Source organism: Cervus canadensis, chromosome 19 (genome assembly GCF_019320065.1).
Source record: "Cervus canadensis isolate Bull #8, Minnesota chromosome 19, ASM1932006v1, whole genome shotgun sequence".
Taxonomy (NCBI): Eukaryota; Metazoa; Chordata; class Mammalia; order Artiodactyla; family Cervidae; genus Cervus; species Cervus canadensis.
The window spans coordinates 7,264,100-7,282,158 of NC_057404.1; the positions used below are offsets into that span (position 1 = coordinate 7,264,100).

Below are 18,059 nucleotides of genomic sequence, written 5' to 3' on the forward strand. Positions count from 1 at the left end.
GGTTTGCAGAAGACTATACAAGGTTCTGCAAATGCCCCCCAAAAAAAAATTGTTTCCATTTCAACACATGTTCAGTCTTCAAATCTTGTGAAATCACCATTTCTTCATACTGTACCTTTTAAGATGAAAATAAAAGTCAAATTTTTCATTTACTGGTTTTCATGTGAAATAACTGAAAAATTCTACTTGTGATGCATTCTTTAAAATTTGAGTTAGAGGATAGACTTAACTATTCATTTATGCTTTCAGTATTTATTGAACACTGTCATGCCAGTACTGCCAAACCTTTTAAACATACAATAATTTCTTCCTCTAAGGAATATGCATTCTATTGGAGGAGATAGGAAATGCACAATTACATTCAGTAGAGATGCTGAATGCTTTGATAATCTGGAGAAAACAATCAAAAATTATTTTTATTATAAGCCAAGAGTAGCTTTGCGTGAACAAATTGAAGAGTAGGGGACAGCAAGTTTTAAATTTGGGGAAACCATGTACAGTGCATAGCGAAGGCTTAATAATGAGCTCTTACAAATCAGTGATAAACAGGCAGGGTCCCCAATAAAGATGAAGAGTATATTTTGCCAGTTTATCTTTAAAAATATGTTTGACATCACTAAATACAATAAATACAATTTTAACTTAAGTGGAACCTCTTGTCTATCAAATCATCAAAAAGAAATTTTTTAAGCAATCATTACTCTGTGGGATCAGGGAAAACGGTTTCCCTCACTACTCCTGTGAACATAAATGGGCATAGTCTTGGCAGGACAGTTTGGCGTTTTGTTTCTGAGTCTTTAAAAATATTAATATTATTCTTTGGCTTTATTTTTATGTTCGTGAAATTAAAAGAATCATATAAAAATGTACATACTAACATGTTCTTTCCAGTGTTTTTTTTTTTTTCATCGCAAAAGATAGGAGAATGGTCAATTGTGGAACATGCATATTATAAAATATTAGGCAGATCTTAATTAGACATTATGTATCCCATAGTTTAGCTTGGACTCTGGAATCAGAAACTTACACAACTCCCTGCTCCATTTACTAGTTGTATAAACTTGCATAAGTCAATTTTCCAAGCCTCAGTTTCCCCATCTTCCAGAGTAACATACCCAGATAGTAGCATTAGTAATTTTTTTAAAATTCCTGAATCATTTGCCTCAGAAACCATTTGAGAGTCCTTCGTTGTTACCAATGCTCGCTTTGATGGTCATGTGGTCCAAGAGTGCCATGTTTTCTCCCTTGTGTGGGAAATAATAGTCCCTTGTGGATTTAGGGCAGCTTTCCACATTTTTTGAAGTCTTTAAAATACTAAAGCTATGTTATGTTCCATTTAGCAGTTGAAGTAAGGAGATTGTCCTTTCACCACATCAGTGTCACGTCTTGCTATTTAGGTAGTTAAAGTTGACTGGGTGGGGAGTGGGGGTTCCTGGGCTTTCTAGATTCCCTTGGAAAACTTCCTATTGGAAAAGAAAGTCTGCCTCAGGGACTAGTACCCGAGAGACACTGGCTCTCACCTCCATATACTTTCCTTTTAGATGTTTGTCTGATGCCGCTTCCTTTAGGGTACAGATCACTTCCTAATTCATAGCCCTTCTATTTCATCAGCCATGTCTAGGCTTGAGATTGACTTCTGTTACGTCTGTGTAAATGTGTGTGTGTGCTTAGTCGCTCAGTCATGTCCGACTCATGGCAGCACCATGGACTGTAGCCCACCAGGCTCCTTGTCCTTGGGATTCTCTAGGCAAGAATACTGGAGTGGGTTGCCATGCCCTCCTCCACAGGATCTTCCCAACCCACAGATCAGACTCAGGTCTCCTGCATTGCAGGCGGATTCTTCACCATCTTAGCCACCAAGGAAGCCCCTGTGTAAAATACGTGTATGCATTTTTAAATTGTGGGAAACAGATTTTAAATGATAAGTGAATTTTAATTTCTCAGTTTTTAGTATCAAGTTTTCTTGATACATGTGAGTGCTTCTTAAAGTGAGAAATGCAGTTCCTAATGTAAGTGGTTCTTGCTCGTGTTGCAGTTGGTGCTATTGCAAATGAAAGCAGAGTTCCTTATAGTAGAGGATCTAAGCTAAAATGTTAAGTAAAAATGAAGGCAGCCATTAAAAAGAATGAAATTTTGCCATTTGATACAACATGAATGGACCTAGAGAGTATTATGCTTAGTGAAATAAATCAAATATCATATTGTATGTTATCACTTACATGTGGAATCTAAAACATAAAACTAGTGAATATGACAAAGAGACTCACAGATATAGAAAGCAAACTAGCGGTTGCCGCTGGGCACACCGGAGTGGGGAGGAGCCAGGTGGGGATTAAAGGCACAAACCGCTACACAGAAGAGAAGCTGCCAGGGTGCGTTGTGCACCATGGGGAACACAGCCACGAGTTTATATCTGTGAGTGGAGTGTGATCTATAAAAATTTTGAATCGCTGTGTTGTACATCTGAAATTAATATAATAAATCAGCTATACCTGAATAAAATAAGTAAATAAAAATTTTTTAGTGAAGGCAGATAAATGTAATATCAGATAGTCACAATGATTTGAGCCTTCTTCCCTCTGTTGAGTTCAAGGACTCAAAGGATCTTTCTCATATTTGTACATTATGTCAGTTAAAGTATAAATTATGCTAAAGACCTTAACAGTCAAAAAGGGATCGAAGCGCTTTATGAATGATAGTGGTTATAGGAAATGTTTATTTCTTTCTTGTTTGTTTATAGTAAATCTGATATGTCTCGCTTGCGATTAGCTGCTGGTAGTGCCATAATGAAGCTTGCTCAGGAACCTTGCTACCATGAAATTATAACCCCAGAACAGTTTCAGCTCTGTGCACTTGTTATTAATGTAAGTAACAGTCTTATTTTGTCATGTACTTGGCCTTCAGCTTTAAACTTTTTAATACAGATTATTTACTTAATACAGATTAAGTATCCATTTACTCTGTGGATGTATGCACAAAAGGGATTGCTATCACTACTATTCTAACCTGTTATCTCCCCACAATTGTTGTTTACTTCCTTAGTATAATTATATCTTTTTTTTAAATGAAGACATTAAAAATGCTTAAAGTGTTCTTTTGTAGATGTTTGCTAGTTTTTTAAAAACTAAACAGGGTTTTGTTAATGATTTAAAAGCACTACCATTTTTAAGTAGTTTCGGTTTTGTGCTGCTCTAGGACGAGTGCTACCAAGTAAGGCAGATCTTTGCTCAGAAGCTGCACAAGGCCCTTGTGAAGCTCCTGCTCCCGTTGGAGTACATGGCCATCTTTGCCTTGTGTGCCAAAGACCCCGTGAAGGAGAGGAGGGCACACGCGCGGCAGTGTTTGCTGAAAAACATCAGTATCCGCAGGGAGTACATTAAACAGAACCCCATGGCCACTGGTAAGCAGCCTTCAGAGTGCTCGCTGTGCAGACACGTCCGTTTGTGGAGGGTTTTCTTGTATTTCTGTTGTATTGGCTTGGCCAATAAGTTCATTCACGTTTTTCCATAAGCTGGCCAGGCCAACAGTGTATAACACTGGGACTTTTATAGAATGTTGCTGTTGCAGCTAAGATGTAAGTAAAATCTAAGATTTTAGTTTCTGAGTCCTGTTTATAACACGTAAAGGGAAGAACTGCATTTTATCTTATAGGATGAGCAGCGTGGCTTGATTTGAACACGTTGCTCTGATGTTGGAGAGTAAAGTCCCCAGCTTTGCCAGGGACTCAATCTTAAATTATCCTTTGTCTTTAGTAGCCTTCAAAATTGAAAAAAGTATTTCAGTATCACCCAGATGATATAACTGAGGGAATAACTGAGGGAAAAATGTTAACTGAAGTGGTTAAAACATTAAATTAGGGAGAGATTTTTATAAAAGCTCTTATTACTATTGTTAATAATAATGTTTTCACTCTAGAGAAACTATTATCACTGTTGCCTGAGTATGTAGTTCCTTATATGATTCACCTGCTAGCTCATGATCCAGATTTTACAAGATCACAAGATGTTGATCAGCTTCGTGATATTAAAGAGTAAGTCGTGTTGATTTTTAAAGAATTTTTTAAAATATTTTTACTTTTTAAAAAAGGCTAAATTTTTTTGTTAACTGTCCCCATTAGAATAAAAATTTTTTATGGTTTTCTTTTATTGTAAATTGTAAGTTTCATCTTACAAAATTGTTTCTGTCTAATAAGTTCTATTTGGTGGTTTTGTTTGTTTGCTGTTGTTTGCAGTTAACTTTAGCTGAGTCTTTGAAATAGATTGACTTGGTTTTTATGTTATTTTTACTGTTTGTATTAAAATGGGCTTCAGCTACATCAGTTTGATCATTTAGAAAGCCATGTGAAAGCCATGTAGGGAAAATTTCTCTCTGTAAAGCTACACTTTCAACCTCAAAAGATGCCTCAAAAGTATGCACACACATAAAAGATACTCTGTGGCAGGACTATGGTAATACAAAATTAGATATGTTACACCAGTCACAGAGAGGTTTGTCTCTGGTGGAGAGACAGGCAAGTAAACAATTGCAAAATACTTAAGTGTTTTTATGTAAAATAGAACTTTGTATATTGATGCATGGTGAGTAAACAAGTACAGGGTGGTCTAGAATTATCTACAAATGGCCTCCAGGAAACTTCAAAGCAGTGTTTACTTTGCCTTTGCTGTGCTTTCGCTTTGTACCTTTAAGTTGGTCCCTCCAGCTTGTATTTAAAATGCTGTGATTTTCTATACGGGACATGACGCCTTTTAGTTCTGATCTTATCTGAGGTGGTGGTTGTTCAGTCACTCAGTCGTGTGGTAATCAACATTTATCTCTGCCTCCTGTAGCTCTTTCAGGAGACATAGGTTCTAGTCCCAGCTATGTGAGTAAAAGCTTCATACTTCTCTGAGCTTCTCTGCCTCAGTTGCCTTATACATAAAATACAGGATATGAAATAGGTAATTCCTAGAATGTCTTCCAATTCTGATTTCTGTTTATTTTATAAATATATTTTATTTGCAAATCTTTTTTTTAATTGGGGATTTCCCAGAAAGCACTCTGATAAAGCAAAAAAAGTAGTGTATATGTTTGCCTAGAACACTAGGTCTGTGTTAAGGAAACTTTGAGCCCTATTTTAGTTGCAAGGCCATCACGTGGAAAAAGGTTAGACTTAAGAGAGGCAGTAATGATGTGGGAAGAGCACTGAAGTCATTCTAGTTAGAACTGAAATCACTGGCACATACTTTTTGATTCTGCTTAGTATGCAATGCTTTTGAATATCTTTAAACATTTCAAGTTAGTGTGTAGTTTGAAGTGTTAACTTTTCTTTTTCTAGGTAAGGTGTACAGTTTCTTAAAGTATACAGTTAGATTATTAAGACCTTTTTTTAATATAGGGTGTTATCAGATGTAAATTTCTCTTTCAGCATTACCAGTGCTGAATCCTATTAGCATGGTATGTTGTGTTTTTATTTGTCTTAAGGTATTTTCTAATTCTTCTTGTGATTTCTTCTTTGACCCATTGATTGTTTTAAGAGTGTGGTTTGGGAATTCCCTGGCCGTCTAGTGGTCAGGACTCCACGCTTATATTGCAAAGGGCCCAGGTTCAGTCCCTGGTCAGGGACATAAGATCTTGCAAGCTACATGGCCAAAAAAAAGTAAGAGAGTGTGGTTTAATTTCCATGTATGTGTGAGTTTTCCAATTTTCCGTTTTCCTTCTGTTATTGACTTTCAGTTTCCTGCTGTTCTGGTCAGAAAAGATAGGTTTTAAGACTTGTGGCTTAATTGCTGTCGAGGCCTGTTAAGGCTTACGATCTATCCTAGAGAATGTTCCAAGTTCACCTGAGAAATCTGTGTGTTCTGCTCTTGTGAGTTGGAGTATTCCGTCTGCGTCTGATATATTTGATTGGTTTATAGTGTTGTCCAAGTTTTCTGTTTTCTCTTTGGTCTCCTCTCTGTTTTTTCTATCCATTATTGAAAATAAGATATTGAAATCTCTTATTGTGGAACATGTATTGCTCCCTTTACTTCTGTCAGTTTTTGCTTCATAGGTTTTGGGGCTCTGTTGTTAGGTTCGTTTTTATAATAGTCATATCCTCTTCAAATACAGTCCTGGGTCTTTTGCAATCCAGTTTGTCTAATTATAAAATAGCCACCAGCTCTCTTTTGGTTACTGTTTGTATGAAATGCATTTTTTCCCCATCCTTTAACTTTCAATTACTTTGTGTTTTTGTATCTGAAATGAGTCTCTTGTAGATAAGATATATATGTATCTTTTTTCTCCCTTAATCTACTCTGCTTCTCTGCTTTTTAACTGGGAGATTTAATCTATTTTCATTTAAAGTAATTACTGATAAGGGAGAAGTTACTTCTGCCATATAACTGTCAGTTTTCTCTGTCTTATGTATTTTTGTTATTTAATTGCTCCATTACTGCCTCTCGTTTTTCTGTTTACAGTTGAACTTTACAGTGTGAACAGGTTTGAACTGTGCAGGTTCACTTACATGCAGATTTTTTTAATAATAAATATTATAGTGCCTCAAGAGCCACAGCTGGTGGACCCACAGATACAGACAGACTTCATATACAGAGGAACCGATTATACAGTGGGCGAAGACTCAGTTAAATGCAAATTACTGTGTGAAGGGTCAGCACCCCTAACTCCTGTGTTATTCAAGGGTCAGCTGTAGTTGTTTTTTGTAGGGAACTTTTTTTATTCTTTTGGATATATTTTTTAGTTATTTTCTTAATAATTACTCTTAACATCTTAAAGTTGTAACATCCTATTTTAAGTAATAGCAAGTTAATTTCACTAGTGTAGAGATACTCTGCTCTTGTGAAATGTGAAATCGCTCGGTCGTGTCCAGCTCTTTGCAGCCCCATGGACTGTAGCATACCCGGCTCCTCCATCCATGGGATTTTCCAAGCGAGAGTACTGGAGTGGGGTGCCACTTCCTTCTCTGCATTCATATATTGTTTCCTTTCACATGTATGTGATTATTTTTATGCATTTTGTTTATTTATTTATTTATTTATTTTGGCTGTGCTGGGTCTTTGTTGCTGGCAGGCTTTTCTCTATTTGCAGAGAGCGGAGTCTGCTCTCTAGTTGCAATGTTCAGGTTTCTTAACGGTGGTGGCTTCTCCTTTGCAGAGCACAGGCTCTGAGGCACATGGACTTCAGTGGTCGCAGCACATGGGCTCAACAGTTGTGGTTCCTGGGCTCTGGCACATAGGCTTAACAATTGGGGTACAAGGACTTAGTTGCTCTGCAGCATATAGGATCTTCCTGGATCAGGAATCAAATGCTCGTCTCCTGCATTGGCAGGCAGATTCTTTACCATTGAGCCACCGGGAAATTCCCTGCATTTGCTTTTTAAATCGTATATTTAAAAAGGAGTTGCAGATCAGAAGCTCAGCAGTCTGGCCTTGTATGTGGCCGTGTTACCTTTGCCGGCGTTTTTATTTCTTACGGTTTCAAGTTACTGTTAGTGTTCTCTCATGTCAGCCTGAAGGACTGAGTTTAGTATTTATTGCAAGACAGTCTATAAAAGCAAACTCCATCAACCTAATGCTGAATTTTCCTTTACAGTAGTCTTTTAAAACATATGTATGTACTATAGGCAAAGAAGTACACACAGATTATCTTCAAGTGAATTTTTCTCCTCTTGATGGAGTAAAACAGTAAGTCCATGGTGGTTGCCTAAAAAATCATCATGGGAACTTAAAAATAGATTTTGATTCTAGATTTGGCAATGTAAGTTCCTCAGATGATCCTAATTTTCATCCCAATTTGGGATTCACTTTTACTTAGAAATTCAGGTGTCACCAGACACTTTATGTATTAAATGACTATAAAATAACAAGTGGAAAACAGAAAAATGATTTGAAATGTGACTATTTAGCTGAATTACTGGTTATATGCACACCAGTCTCATAACACATGAAAGTCAGAGTTATGTCACAGTAAAATTACATACGAGCCCTAGATCATAGGATAAGTAGCTTCCAGATGGTCAAAATGGCAAGACTGTGCTGTATGCTGGTTTGCTCGTCATTGCTGGATATTAATACACATTATGAAAAAAAAAACACATTATGTCATCTAAATGTTTATTAAATACCTATAGAATGACTCTTCATGTGTATGCCTCATGAAACTGTCAGGCTTTCTCATATTAAGCTATATGTTCATGTTTGTTATTTGTGATGTTATATTCTATTTTAATTGAATATTATTAACAGGATATTTCTGTTAATCATTAGCGTTTTACTCTCTTTATACTCAAATAACAGAACTTGCCAGTAAACTATTTAATCCACTCAGCAAAAGAACCTTCCATTAGTCTCTTTACTAAGTAAATATGTTTCATTTAGGTGCCTCTGGTTCATGCTTGAAGTTTTAATGACAAAGAATGAAAATAATAGCCATGCCTTTATGAAAAAGATGGCAGAGAACATCAAGCTAACAAAAGATGCCCAGTCTCCAGATGAATCCAAGACAAATGAAGTAAGATATATATATATTAGGCCAGTGACTATTAAGAAGTTACAGGGAAAAAGCAATGTGACCCTTGTCCCACTTGTTTTTCCTATTGTATAATAAATAGATTACAGAATGCTTATAAAAATATATACTTATAGTTTATAAAAATATGTACTTTTTCTTTCATTACATTGAATTTTGAAGAATGTTTATTACTCTGAAAAAGATATTAAAATATGTACAGAGCATGGGGATAAGAACTAATGAAATTTATAACTATGCTGTCTTAAGAACTAGTAAGTAAGTGTTACAGACCAGTAGATATTCTTCTTGTATGTTTCCTTTAGTTTGGTTTGTTGTTTTTAATGCATACTTGGCATTCATGTTAAGGTAAAATGAAGGGGACTTTTTTGTTCTTGTTACTGGGAGGCTACATCAGAAGAAATGCCAGGGACAACATGCAGAATGTTCAAGGAATAAACAGTAGCCCCATAAAACTGTGTTGATTCCATGTTACATATTGGGTAGAATTGGTACCTGTGCTTATTTTGCACTCCTGAAAGTTACGTGATTTGTTTCCTCCCTAGAAACTTTATACAGTGTGTGATGTGGCCCTGTGCGTGATAAATAGTAAAAGTGCTTTGTGCAATGCAGAGTCACCAAAGGATCCAGTCCTGCCAGTGAAATTTTTTACACAACCTGAAAAGGTAACTTTCTTCTCTTCATTTTTCTACCATACTGAACTTATTTAAATTTGTTACTGTCATCCTGGTGGCAAATACTAGACTGTCTTGACTACAAAGTAAAAAAAAAATACCTCTGTGAGTTTATCAGGAAAGGGGAGACTGTCTTCCAAAGCCTGAAAAATATCATTCTCACCTTACAGAGTAGAGAATACAAATCAAGCTTGGTGGTGGTGTTCCTATGTGAGCTATTCCTTCTGGATATTTCTAATATGTAAGAGGAATTTTCAAATTTCTTAAACTGTTTTCATCTCATCCTATTAAAACACTGTTAGTATTTTTTCAGACAAGAAATAAAATGTTTGGTAGAGTGTAAATTATATACATCTATATATGAAATAAAGTGTTAGTATGAATGGAATTGGTCTTGGCAGCTGACAGTCTTAGATTCGAAGTTAACAGGCTTCCCCAGTGGCTCAGCGGTAAAGGATCTGCCTGCGATGCAGGAGATAAACGGGTTTGATGCCTGGGTCAGGAAGATCCCCTGGAGGAGGAAATGGCAACCCACTCCAGTATTCTTGCTGGGAAAAATCCCACGGACAGAGGAGCCTGGTAGGCTACAGTCCGTGGGGTCACAGAGAGTCAGACAGAGCTGAACCACTGAACACGCACCCAAGTTAACTCTTCTAAGCTTCAATTTGTTCATCTCTAAAATGCGGATGATGATAATACCTGTGAACTATTACTAATACGCCTAGGTCTGTAAGAGTTAGTCAAAAGGAAGCATTAATTAGTGGTATCGTTAATAATTGGGCTTCCCAGGTGGCTCAGTGGTAAAGAATCCACCTGCCAATGCAGGAGACGTGGGTTCTGTCTCTGCGTTGGGAAGACCTCCTGGAGAAGGAAATAGCAACCCAGTCCAATATTCTTGCCTGGGAAATCTCGTGCCTAGCAGGCAGTCCATGGGGCTGCAAAAGAGTAGGACCTGACTTAGCGACTGAACAATAATAATAACATTATTAGTAATACATAGTATGTTTATTCTGCTATCAACAAATGAAGTTTTCCATGTAAGTAAATTTGTCAGCCAACTAATAGCTCTTTAAATTTTTCCAGCTAATTTGGATTTTAAGACTTTTTTCTTTTTTAAACAGATTGCATTTTTATTTATTATCCACTTGAAGGTGATATTTTGAAGTTTTAACTTTCCTGTCATTTGGTTTTTTTAAAAAATCAATATTTTTAATGAAAAAATATGGCATTTAAAAATTTCAACAAAAATTTGTATCCAATTTTCTTTAATGATCTAATACTCAGAATTTATGCCTGGTTTTAATAGGAATAATAAAGATTGCAAAGTTACTTGCTTTCTAATTGAATTTACTGTTCTTTATAAATACTCCTACATGAGCTCTTGAATTTAAATTTACTTTATTGCTGACCCAGGGCTATTATGACTAGAATAGTTCTACATAGAATTTACATACAGTAATAGTCATGTCATCAAGATTTTAAATTGCTGTTTGTTACTATATCTCATTCTAGTTGATTTTTGTTTTGATATGAAACTTAGAATATTTTTAACCTTCATAATAATAATTTAGTTTTCCATTTTCAATGAGCATCTTCCTCATTTCCTTTTCTAATATACTGCTTTTCATATGGTGTAAGTTCAAACACAAGAATATTAGGGATATTAAGATCGTGAGCCTAGTGATATTATAGTATATCTTGATGTCACATTTATTTTGGCTGCATAGAAGCCTTTGTGAGGAAGAAAAGAAAAATACAGGCTTGCCTAGAGTGCATATCGAAAGTGTGATTTCTTCATAGGCACATTTAAGCCGTTTTGTTCTCTTCTATGACACTAGTGTGAGGGTCATCTTAATAAAAGAAAAAATAATTTTTAAGGTGATTACTTAGAAATGATGAACATCCGAATGATAATAGATCATCTTGCTTCTGTGACTTGTGGTTTACTTGTGCTATTCCCAGAGTAATTAACACAGAGAGGCACCACATGATCAGATTGAACTCTTTAAGTTTTGTATAGATATAACTTTTAAGAAAGTATCATCAGTGTCCACGTTTGGTTTAAATTCATTTATTAACTAGTGAATATCACTGCAGCCAAGAACATGATGATCGACTATTAGATTTTGATGGTGTGTTTACCTTTATGATTTGCACAGTCTACTTATGGTTCTAAGAAACAAAATATTTTAATTAAAGTAAGTTTTTGTTTCAGTAAGGATAATTTTCTTGAGGGTTCCCTGGTGGTTCAGTGGTAAAGAATCCACTGCCAATGCAGGAGAAAGGAGTTTGATCCCTGGACTGGGAAGGTCCCCTGGAGAAGGAAATGGCAATCCACTCCAGTATTTTTGCCTGGGAAGTCCTATATACAAAGGAGCCTGGGTGAGCTACCATCCATGGATTTGCAAAAGAGTCAGACACAACTTAGCAACCAAACAAAAACAGTTTTCTTGAGGTCCCATGTGGAGTTCTTTTAGTGAGTATTAAGTGCCTAATATATGCATAGTACCATTTTGGGTGCTTTAGGAGCACAGAAGTAAATTCCCTGGCAGTGCAGTGGTTAAAGAGTCTGCACGTCCATTGCAGGTGTTGTGTTCAACCCCTGATGGGAAAGATCCCACATGTGTGACACAGCCAAAAAAAGAAGTAAATTTTATAATAGAGTGTAGGTGAACACAGTTCATTGAGTAAACTGGAAACTGTAATAGAAGTATGTTTTATTTTAAATGTGATTAAGGGAATTCCTTTGCGATCCAGTGGTTAGGATTCCATACTTTCACTGCCAATATCCTGGATTCAGTCCCTGGTCAGGGATCTAAGATCCCACAAGCTATGCGGCACAGCCAAAAACATAAAATGATTTGCGTAATTGATCTCTAAATTTGACTAAGTCTTGTGTGTCACTTGATTTAATTTTAAAACTAAACTTACAGTATGGTTCATGAAATATGCTTTGATGATTTGATAGGTTGCGTAGCATAAATGAACCTGTTACTGTAAGGCATAATGCCTGAAAAGTCTTTTATGAACAATAAAAATATGCGTGTTCACGTTTGCTTTTTTTTTTTTGATAGGACTTCTGTAATGACAAGAGTTATATTTCAGAAGAGACAAGAGTACTTCTGTTAACAGGAAAGGTATTAATATACTAGATAATTGGGGGATCTTTATCTCCTGTGTGTATTACTGCTAACCTTTAAATGTCTTTCAGATTTTATAGTTCCTGATTCTTAGACATCATGATGTGGATTGTAACATCTAAAGCATTTGTTCTCTTGGACTTTTTTCTGCCATGAACCATTTTTGAGTTAAAACCATGTGTCCTCGTCAGTACAGATAGGGTTCAAGTTATTTAGAATTCACAAAGCAGATATCCCTGAAAAATGATATAATAAATTTAGACGTGTAAGAAAAAGAAAAGAAATAATTTTAAAGTACTAATGTTAGTTTATATCCTATAAAGGTAATATGATATCTAAAAGAGCAAAAGGAAAAAGGAAACTTAATATTTGATAAAGTATCTAAACTGTTAAAACTATATACACTCAGTAGTTTTTATCTGTAAGGCATTTTACTGTGTCTTATTCATTATGTATTTCACTGTGTTTTAGGGGTACTTTTTATTTTAACTGAACAATAAATAATAATTAAATATTGCATAGTTGGTTGTTTTTTGCATAGTTATTTTTAAAGGAAGTAATACTTCTGACTTCAAATTATGTTCATACACAGTATTACAGAATTATCATTTCTAATAAATTTAGGATTTAACTTGCCAACAACAACTGTTTTAACAACAGTTCCTGGGCTTAAGCAAAACAGTCATCCCTTCCATATGTATAAATGTGTATGTATTCCTGTTAGTAAGGTATAAAATAACATGCGTGTGTGTAATTTCTAGCCGAAGCCTGCTGGAGTGCTAGGCGCTGTTAACAAGCCTTTGTCAGCAACGGGAAGGAAGCCGTATGTCAGGAGCGCTGGAGCGGAGACCGGAAGCAATATTAATGTAAATTCAGAGCTGAGCCCTTCCACCGGAAATCGACCAAGGCAATTTTTTTTCTTCAGTTGTTTTTGTTACAGTCGCTCCCTACTTGATTCATCTTTCAGTTCCTTTGCTTAAAGCATGTCACAAAAATGGACTTTAGGGAACCTCTTAGTGAAAAACATAATGCTGAATTTTAGGATAATTAATGATGGTGATTGAGTATGTAGTACACATTGGGAAATCGTTAAGCATTCTAAATGTATAGAAAAGTTAAAAAAAATTTTGTGGTACAGTAAAGCTAATTTACTTAGAAGTGTGTGTATATATGTGCAAATTTAACACTTAGGAAAACTGAAAATATATAACTTTTTAAAAATTTATATGCTTTTTAACTCAAGAGATTTAATATAGCATGAATAAAGGTAACATTGTTAATAACATTTTCTACTTATTATTAAAGATTCTATGTTTAACATGTCAGGTGTTTACTGTCTTAGCTACTGCATAAAAATTTCCACCTGACCCTACTCTTACGAACACTGAATAATGAGGCTTTTAAAGATTTCATTCTGTTTCATGATATTTTAAGAATAAATTCAACCGGTAGTGCTTTAAACACATTTTTAGCGGTAGTATCCAAAGATATAAAAATATTAATGTGGGACATCGGTGGTTTACATGGATGGTGGGTGTCAAACACGTCTCCCGTGGCCTTTTCTAGCAGCCCCCTCTCTTACAGAGCTAATTAAGAACACAGACTGATAGTCTTAATCTGCTTGCTTTTGCTTGATTTTAGCATTTTCCACCCCCAACAGATAGGCTTATAGAATAATTATGTTGTTTGTTTCTTGACAACTAATCTATCAGGTGATTTTTAGGCAGGCATTTCTTTCTTAAATTAGTAAGGTTAAATGGAAATCAGTGACTTGGTGTAATAGGGCAATAGGCTGCAGCCACAGATAAGAGTCTTGCTAACTTGGCCAGCCTTCTAAGCCAGTCTAAGCCTCCTGTTTTCTTATTGGTATAGTGAGAGAGTAAACTTTGTATTCATGTGATCAAATAAAGAAGCTTTGGTTTGTTTCTCTTCAACAGGGAACAGAGTTCAGAGGCAGCAGAAACTGGTGTTAGTGAAAATGAGGAGAACCCTGTAAGAATTATTTCTGTCACACCAGTAAAGAATATTGACCCAGTAAAGAATAAGGTAAATTTTCAAAGAGTTTCTCCCATGCAGATTCTTATTACAGTTTAATGATAGGAGTGAAAAACCCACGGTCAGTACATTAATGTATACTACATACTATACCTGTGTGTATACCTCTACTTACTGTGCTTTCTCTCTCCAGAAATGATTCTATGTTTACTTTCTTCATTTAACCAGAGTTTTATGTGGTCACCCATAATGGTATCCTTCTACCACACTACCTTTCCCAGTACCTTGAAAGAATAGGAACTAAGGGGTTTTGAGATCTTGTTTTCAATACTTCATTGACTCCTGCCAGAGATCAATACTTCTTGTTTAAGTTAAACTTAAGAGCTAGCCTTAATGTTTGAGTTTTTGTTTATTTAACAACTGCATTCTTGTGAAGTAATTAGCCTCCAACTAATAAAAAAAAAAAAAGATCATTAAAAAAAAAAATGCATTCTTTCTTTGATGGTGGATCTTTTATCTGTAGCTCCCAATATTCTTAATTTTTCAGCAGGATAAAAAGGAATGTAACATTGGTAGGAGGATAACTTTCCTCAGTTGGAATAGTATAAGAATACTAATTTTTTTTTCCATAGAATCATATTCTTGACATACTTTTTTTACACATCATGTATTTATGATATTTGTAAGATGTTTTAGTAACTACCCTCAGGTACATAAAATATAGGACTATACAGTCATTCCACAGAAGCTGAACTTTTCCTATCGAAACTCATTGTCTGAACTCAAACTCAACAGATAAGGGTTTGTATTTTTTATATATATTTATTTGGCTACATTGAGTCTTAGTTGAGGCATGCAGGCTCAGTCACCCTGTGTTATGTTGGATCTTAGTTCACTGACCAGGGATCGAACCTGCGTCCCCTGGAGTGGAAGATGGATTTCCCCTGGGTCACCAGGGAAGTCCTGAGAAGGTTCATTTTTTGGTCAGTCTCTCACTGTCCACACTTGGGCTCTTTGCTGGCTGAACTTCACTATATCACTAGATTCAAGGAACCTCTCAAAGGTCTTAGAATTCAGAAGCCAATAGATTTAGATATTGTGGGATCTTTTTATAGAATTAAATATTCACCATAAACATGCTTAGATTCAGAAATGCATATTGGCGCAGATACTTTAGTTAAACATGCTTGTAATGTGTGTTAAGAGGTAGTACAGGGATGCAGATGTTTACCTAGTACAAACAGCTATCTATAACCTTCCCAGCCTCTGCGGTAAAATTGTATAAAAGATAAATTGGATATTTAAATTCTAATTTTTGAGGGGCCAGAATGTGACTTTGATTGACCTGTAATGTTATATTGTTTTGTTCCAAACCCTGTTTTAACTTTGTCATACTTCCAAAGAATGTTTTAACGATTCAGTGTTGCCTAAAGAGACAGGTCGTATTTTGGCAAAAGCCTGATAGCTTCCCAGTCAGATCTCCCATAAGTTGATATGATCATTTCTTTCCAGGATCTGGTCCTCAGTCTTGCAGGCTCAAAACACTGTGTTGCTAGTATATTAAAAGAAGATAAGGTCTAAGGGAGTGTTTCTTGCTAACCAGTTTCTCAAAGAGATTGATGCCTAAACCAGTTAATTAGTTAATAAAAACTATTCAACAGGTTGGATATGCATGTTTACAGATCAGAATATTTCCTATTATTCACTCTGTTAGAGAAATCAAATTGTAATATGAAGAATGAATAAGGGAGGTGGTTAAAAGAAGTAAGATACTAACATTCCATGGATGCAGGCAAGCAGTACTGCCAGTGTTGCCCTTTAGAGGCTTTTCCTTCATGCCTGTAGCTGATTACAGGCATGACTATGCCTTCATGCCTCTTCACTTGGTTTTTGTGTGCGTTTGTTACACATATGCACATATACATGATGTTCATAAATATGTAAATATGATCATGTACCTGACTTTTAATAGTCTTTTTTTCCCTATTAAACAGCTTTATCTTGTGTGTTCAGTTGTTTCTCTCCAGAGTTATCATTTTCTTACATGTATACACATAAATTCCTTCCCCCTTCTTTGTCAGTGCAAACAGTGTTGCATTAAACTTACTGGTGGTTTTTTTTCTAGGGGCTGAGTTCTAGCAGTGGGATTGCTTGGTCAAGTAGTAAAATACTAGAGATTTTAGATATTTCCATATTGTTTTCTCAGAAAGTTAGAACATCTGACATTTCTACTAAGTGGGTACTTTTTTCTCTACATATCCACCATCAGCCGGTTTTATAGTTCTTTTGAATCTTTTTCCGTTTAAAGTATCAAAACTAATGCCCCGCTATTGTTTTAATTTATATTTATTTTTGTTGACCATTTGGATGTACTCTTATGTGAATTGCTTTTTCGTATTTGCCCATTTTTAAATTATCCCTATTCTTTTTTTTTCCGGCCATGCCGCACAGCTTGTGGGAACTTCCCTAACGAGAGATGTAAACCAGCTCACCAGGGAACTCAGTAACTCAACCTCTGATGCTGTAGTAGTTATACCTTCTTGTTAACACTCTTGCTTCCTTCTGATCTAGTCAACCACATGTAGCACCCAATGTGATCTTTTTAAAATATAATTTGGATTATGTTTGCCCTCTGTTTAAAGTCCATCAGTGACTTTTATTATGGACAGAGGACCCTGGTGGGCTACAGTCCATGGGGCCACAAAAGAGTCAGACACAACTTAGCAGCTATCCAACAACAACTTTTATTAGCACTTAAAAATAAAATCAGATTTCTTAAAGGTCCCATAAAGCATTCATGATCTGGCCCATGCTTGCTTCTCCTGCCTTATACCAGTCTCACATCACTTCAGGTTCCTTAAATCTTCCAAGCTCTTTCTTTCTTTGGGTGCTTCATGCTGCCTCTTGCATCTGTCTAGAACACTTTACTTTTCACATGGTAAGCCTTGCTCTGATACTGTTTACTATTCCCCAGAATAATCAAATTGATGTTTCTTTTGTTTTTGTTTTTTTTTCCTGAATGCCCCTTTCTTTAATCTCTTTTGCTCTTAGGGTAATCTGTACTTAAATGTTTGTTTACTCTTTAAAAAAGATTAATCATCTGTTATGCTCATCTGTTTGAGGACCAGAGCAGCATCAGTTTTGTTCCCCAGTCTCTGCACAGCAGCCGCTACCCGTAGTAGACACTAAGTTGAGTGAATGGTTTCTACTTCAGGTTTAACCACACTTAGTCATCTTTATTGGCCTTTTTATTTTGCTCAGGAATCACCATCTTTCACCAGGTGACTTTGCATATCTCTATTGTAATCCATTGTATACTGTTTAACAGTTTACCCTGTGTGGACCACCTTACTCTTTTTCCTTCATGTGTTATCTGTTCTCTTAAGATAAAGTTTACTTTAATGTTTTAATCCTCAACATGAAATGCTGATTTTTGGATTTTCTAACTTAAGATACTACTTTCATGAGTTTTCATTTAAGTAAATTATCTTGAAACATGAAAGATTTATATGTGTTTCCCGGTCATTCTGAAAACATTTTGAGGGGAAATGAAAATTAATTAACTGAAAAGATAATAGTCTTACTTTTTTGGATGATGATAGTGGTCCTTTGTTTCCCTTGAATCAGTTCAAATTATTACAGTTGATTCCTAAATTTCATTCATAGAAAGGTCACTTTCATCCTAAAAACTATTATTCCTCCTCATGTCCAAAGTGGAATTTTATTAACTTAAACATTTTAGATGACA

The 18,059-nt window shown here is 35.6% G+C and overlaps 1 protein-coding gene across 3 annotated transcripts in view; it reads left to right on the top strand.

The window, feature by feature from the left end:
- Positions 1-18,059, top strand: part of PDS5A (PDS5 cohesin associated factor A) — a 119,927-nt gene that overhangs the window by 90,060 nt on the left and 11,808 nt on the right. For all 3 annotated transcript variants that reach the window (XM_043438533.1, XM_043438532.1, XM_043438534.1), the window contains exons 24-31: positions 2,741-2,864; positions 3,196-3,400; positions 3,916-4,030; positions 8,352-8,484; positions 9,048-9,167; positions 12,251-12,313; positions 13,078-13,223; positions 14,254-14,362. In XM_043438533.1, coding sequence (XP_043294468.1) covers positions 2,741-2,864; positions 3,196-3,400; positions 3,916-4,030; positions 8,352-8,484; positions 9,048-9,167; positions 12,251-12,313; positions 13,078-13,223; positions 14,254-14,362 — 1,015 coding nt within the window. The remainder of the gene's footprint in view (positions 1-2,740; positions 2,865-3,195; positions 3,401-3,915; positions 4,031-8,351; positions 8,485-9,047; positions 9,168-12,250; positions 12,314-13,077; positions 13,224-14,253; positions 14,363-18,059) is intronic.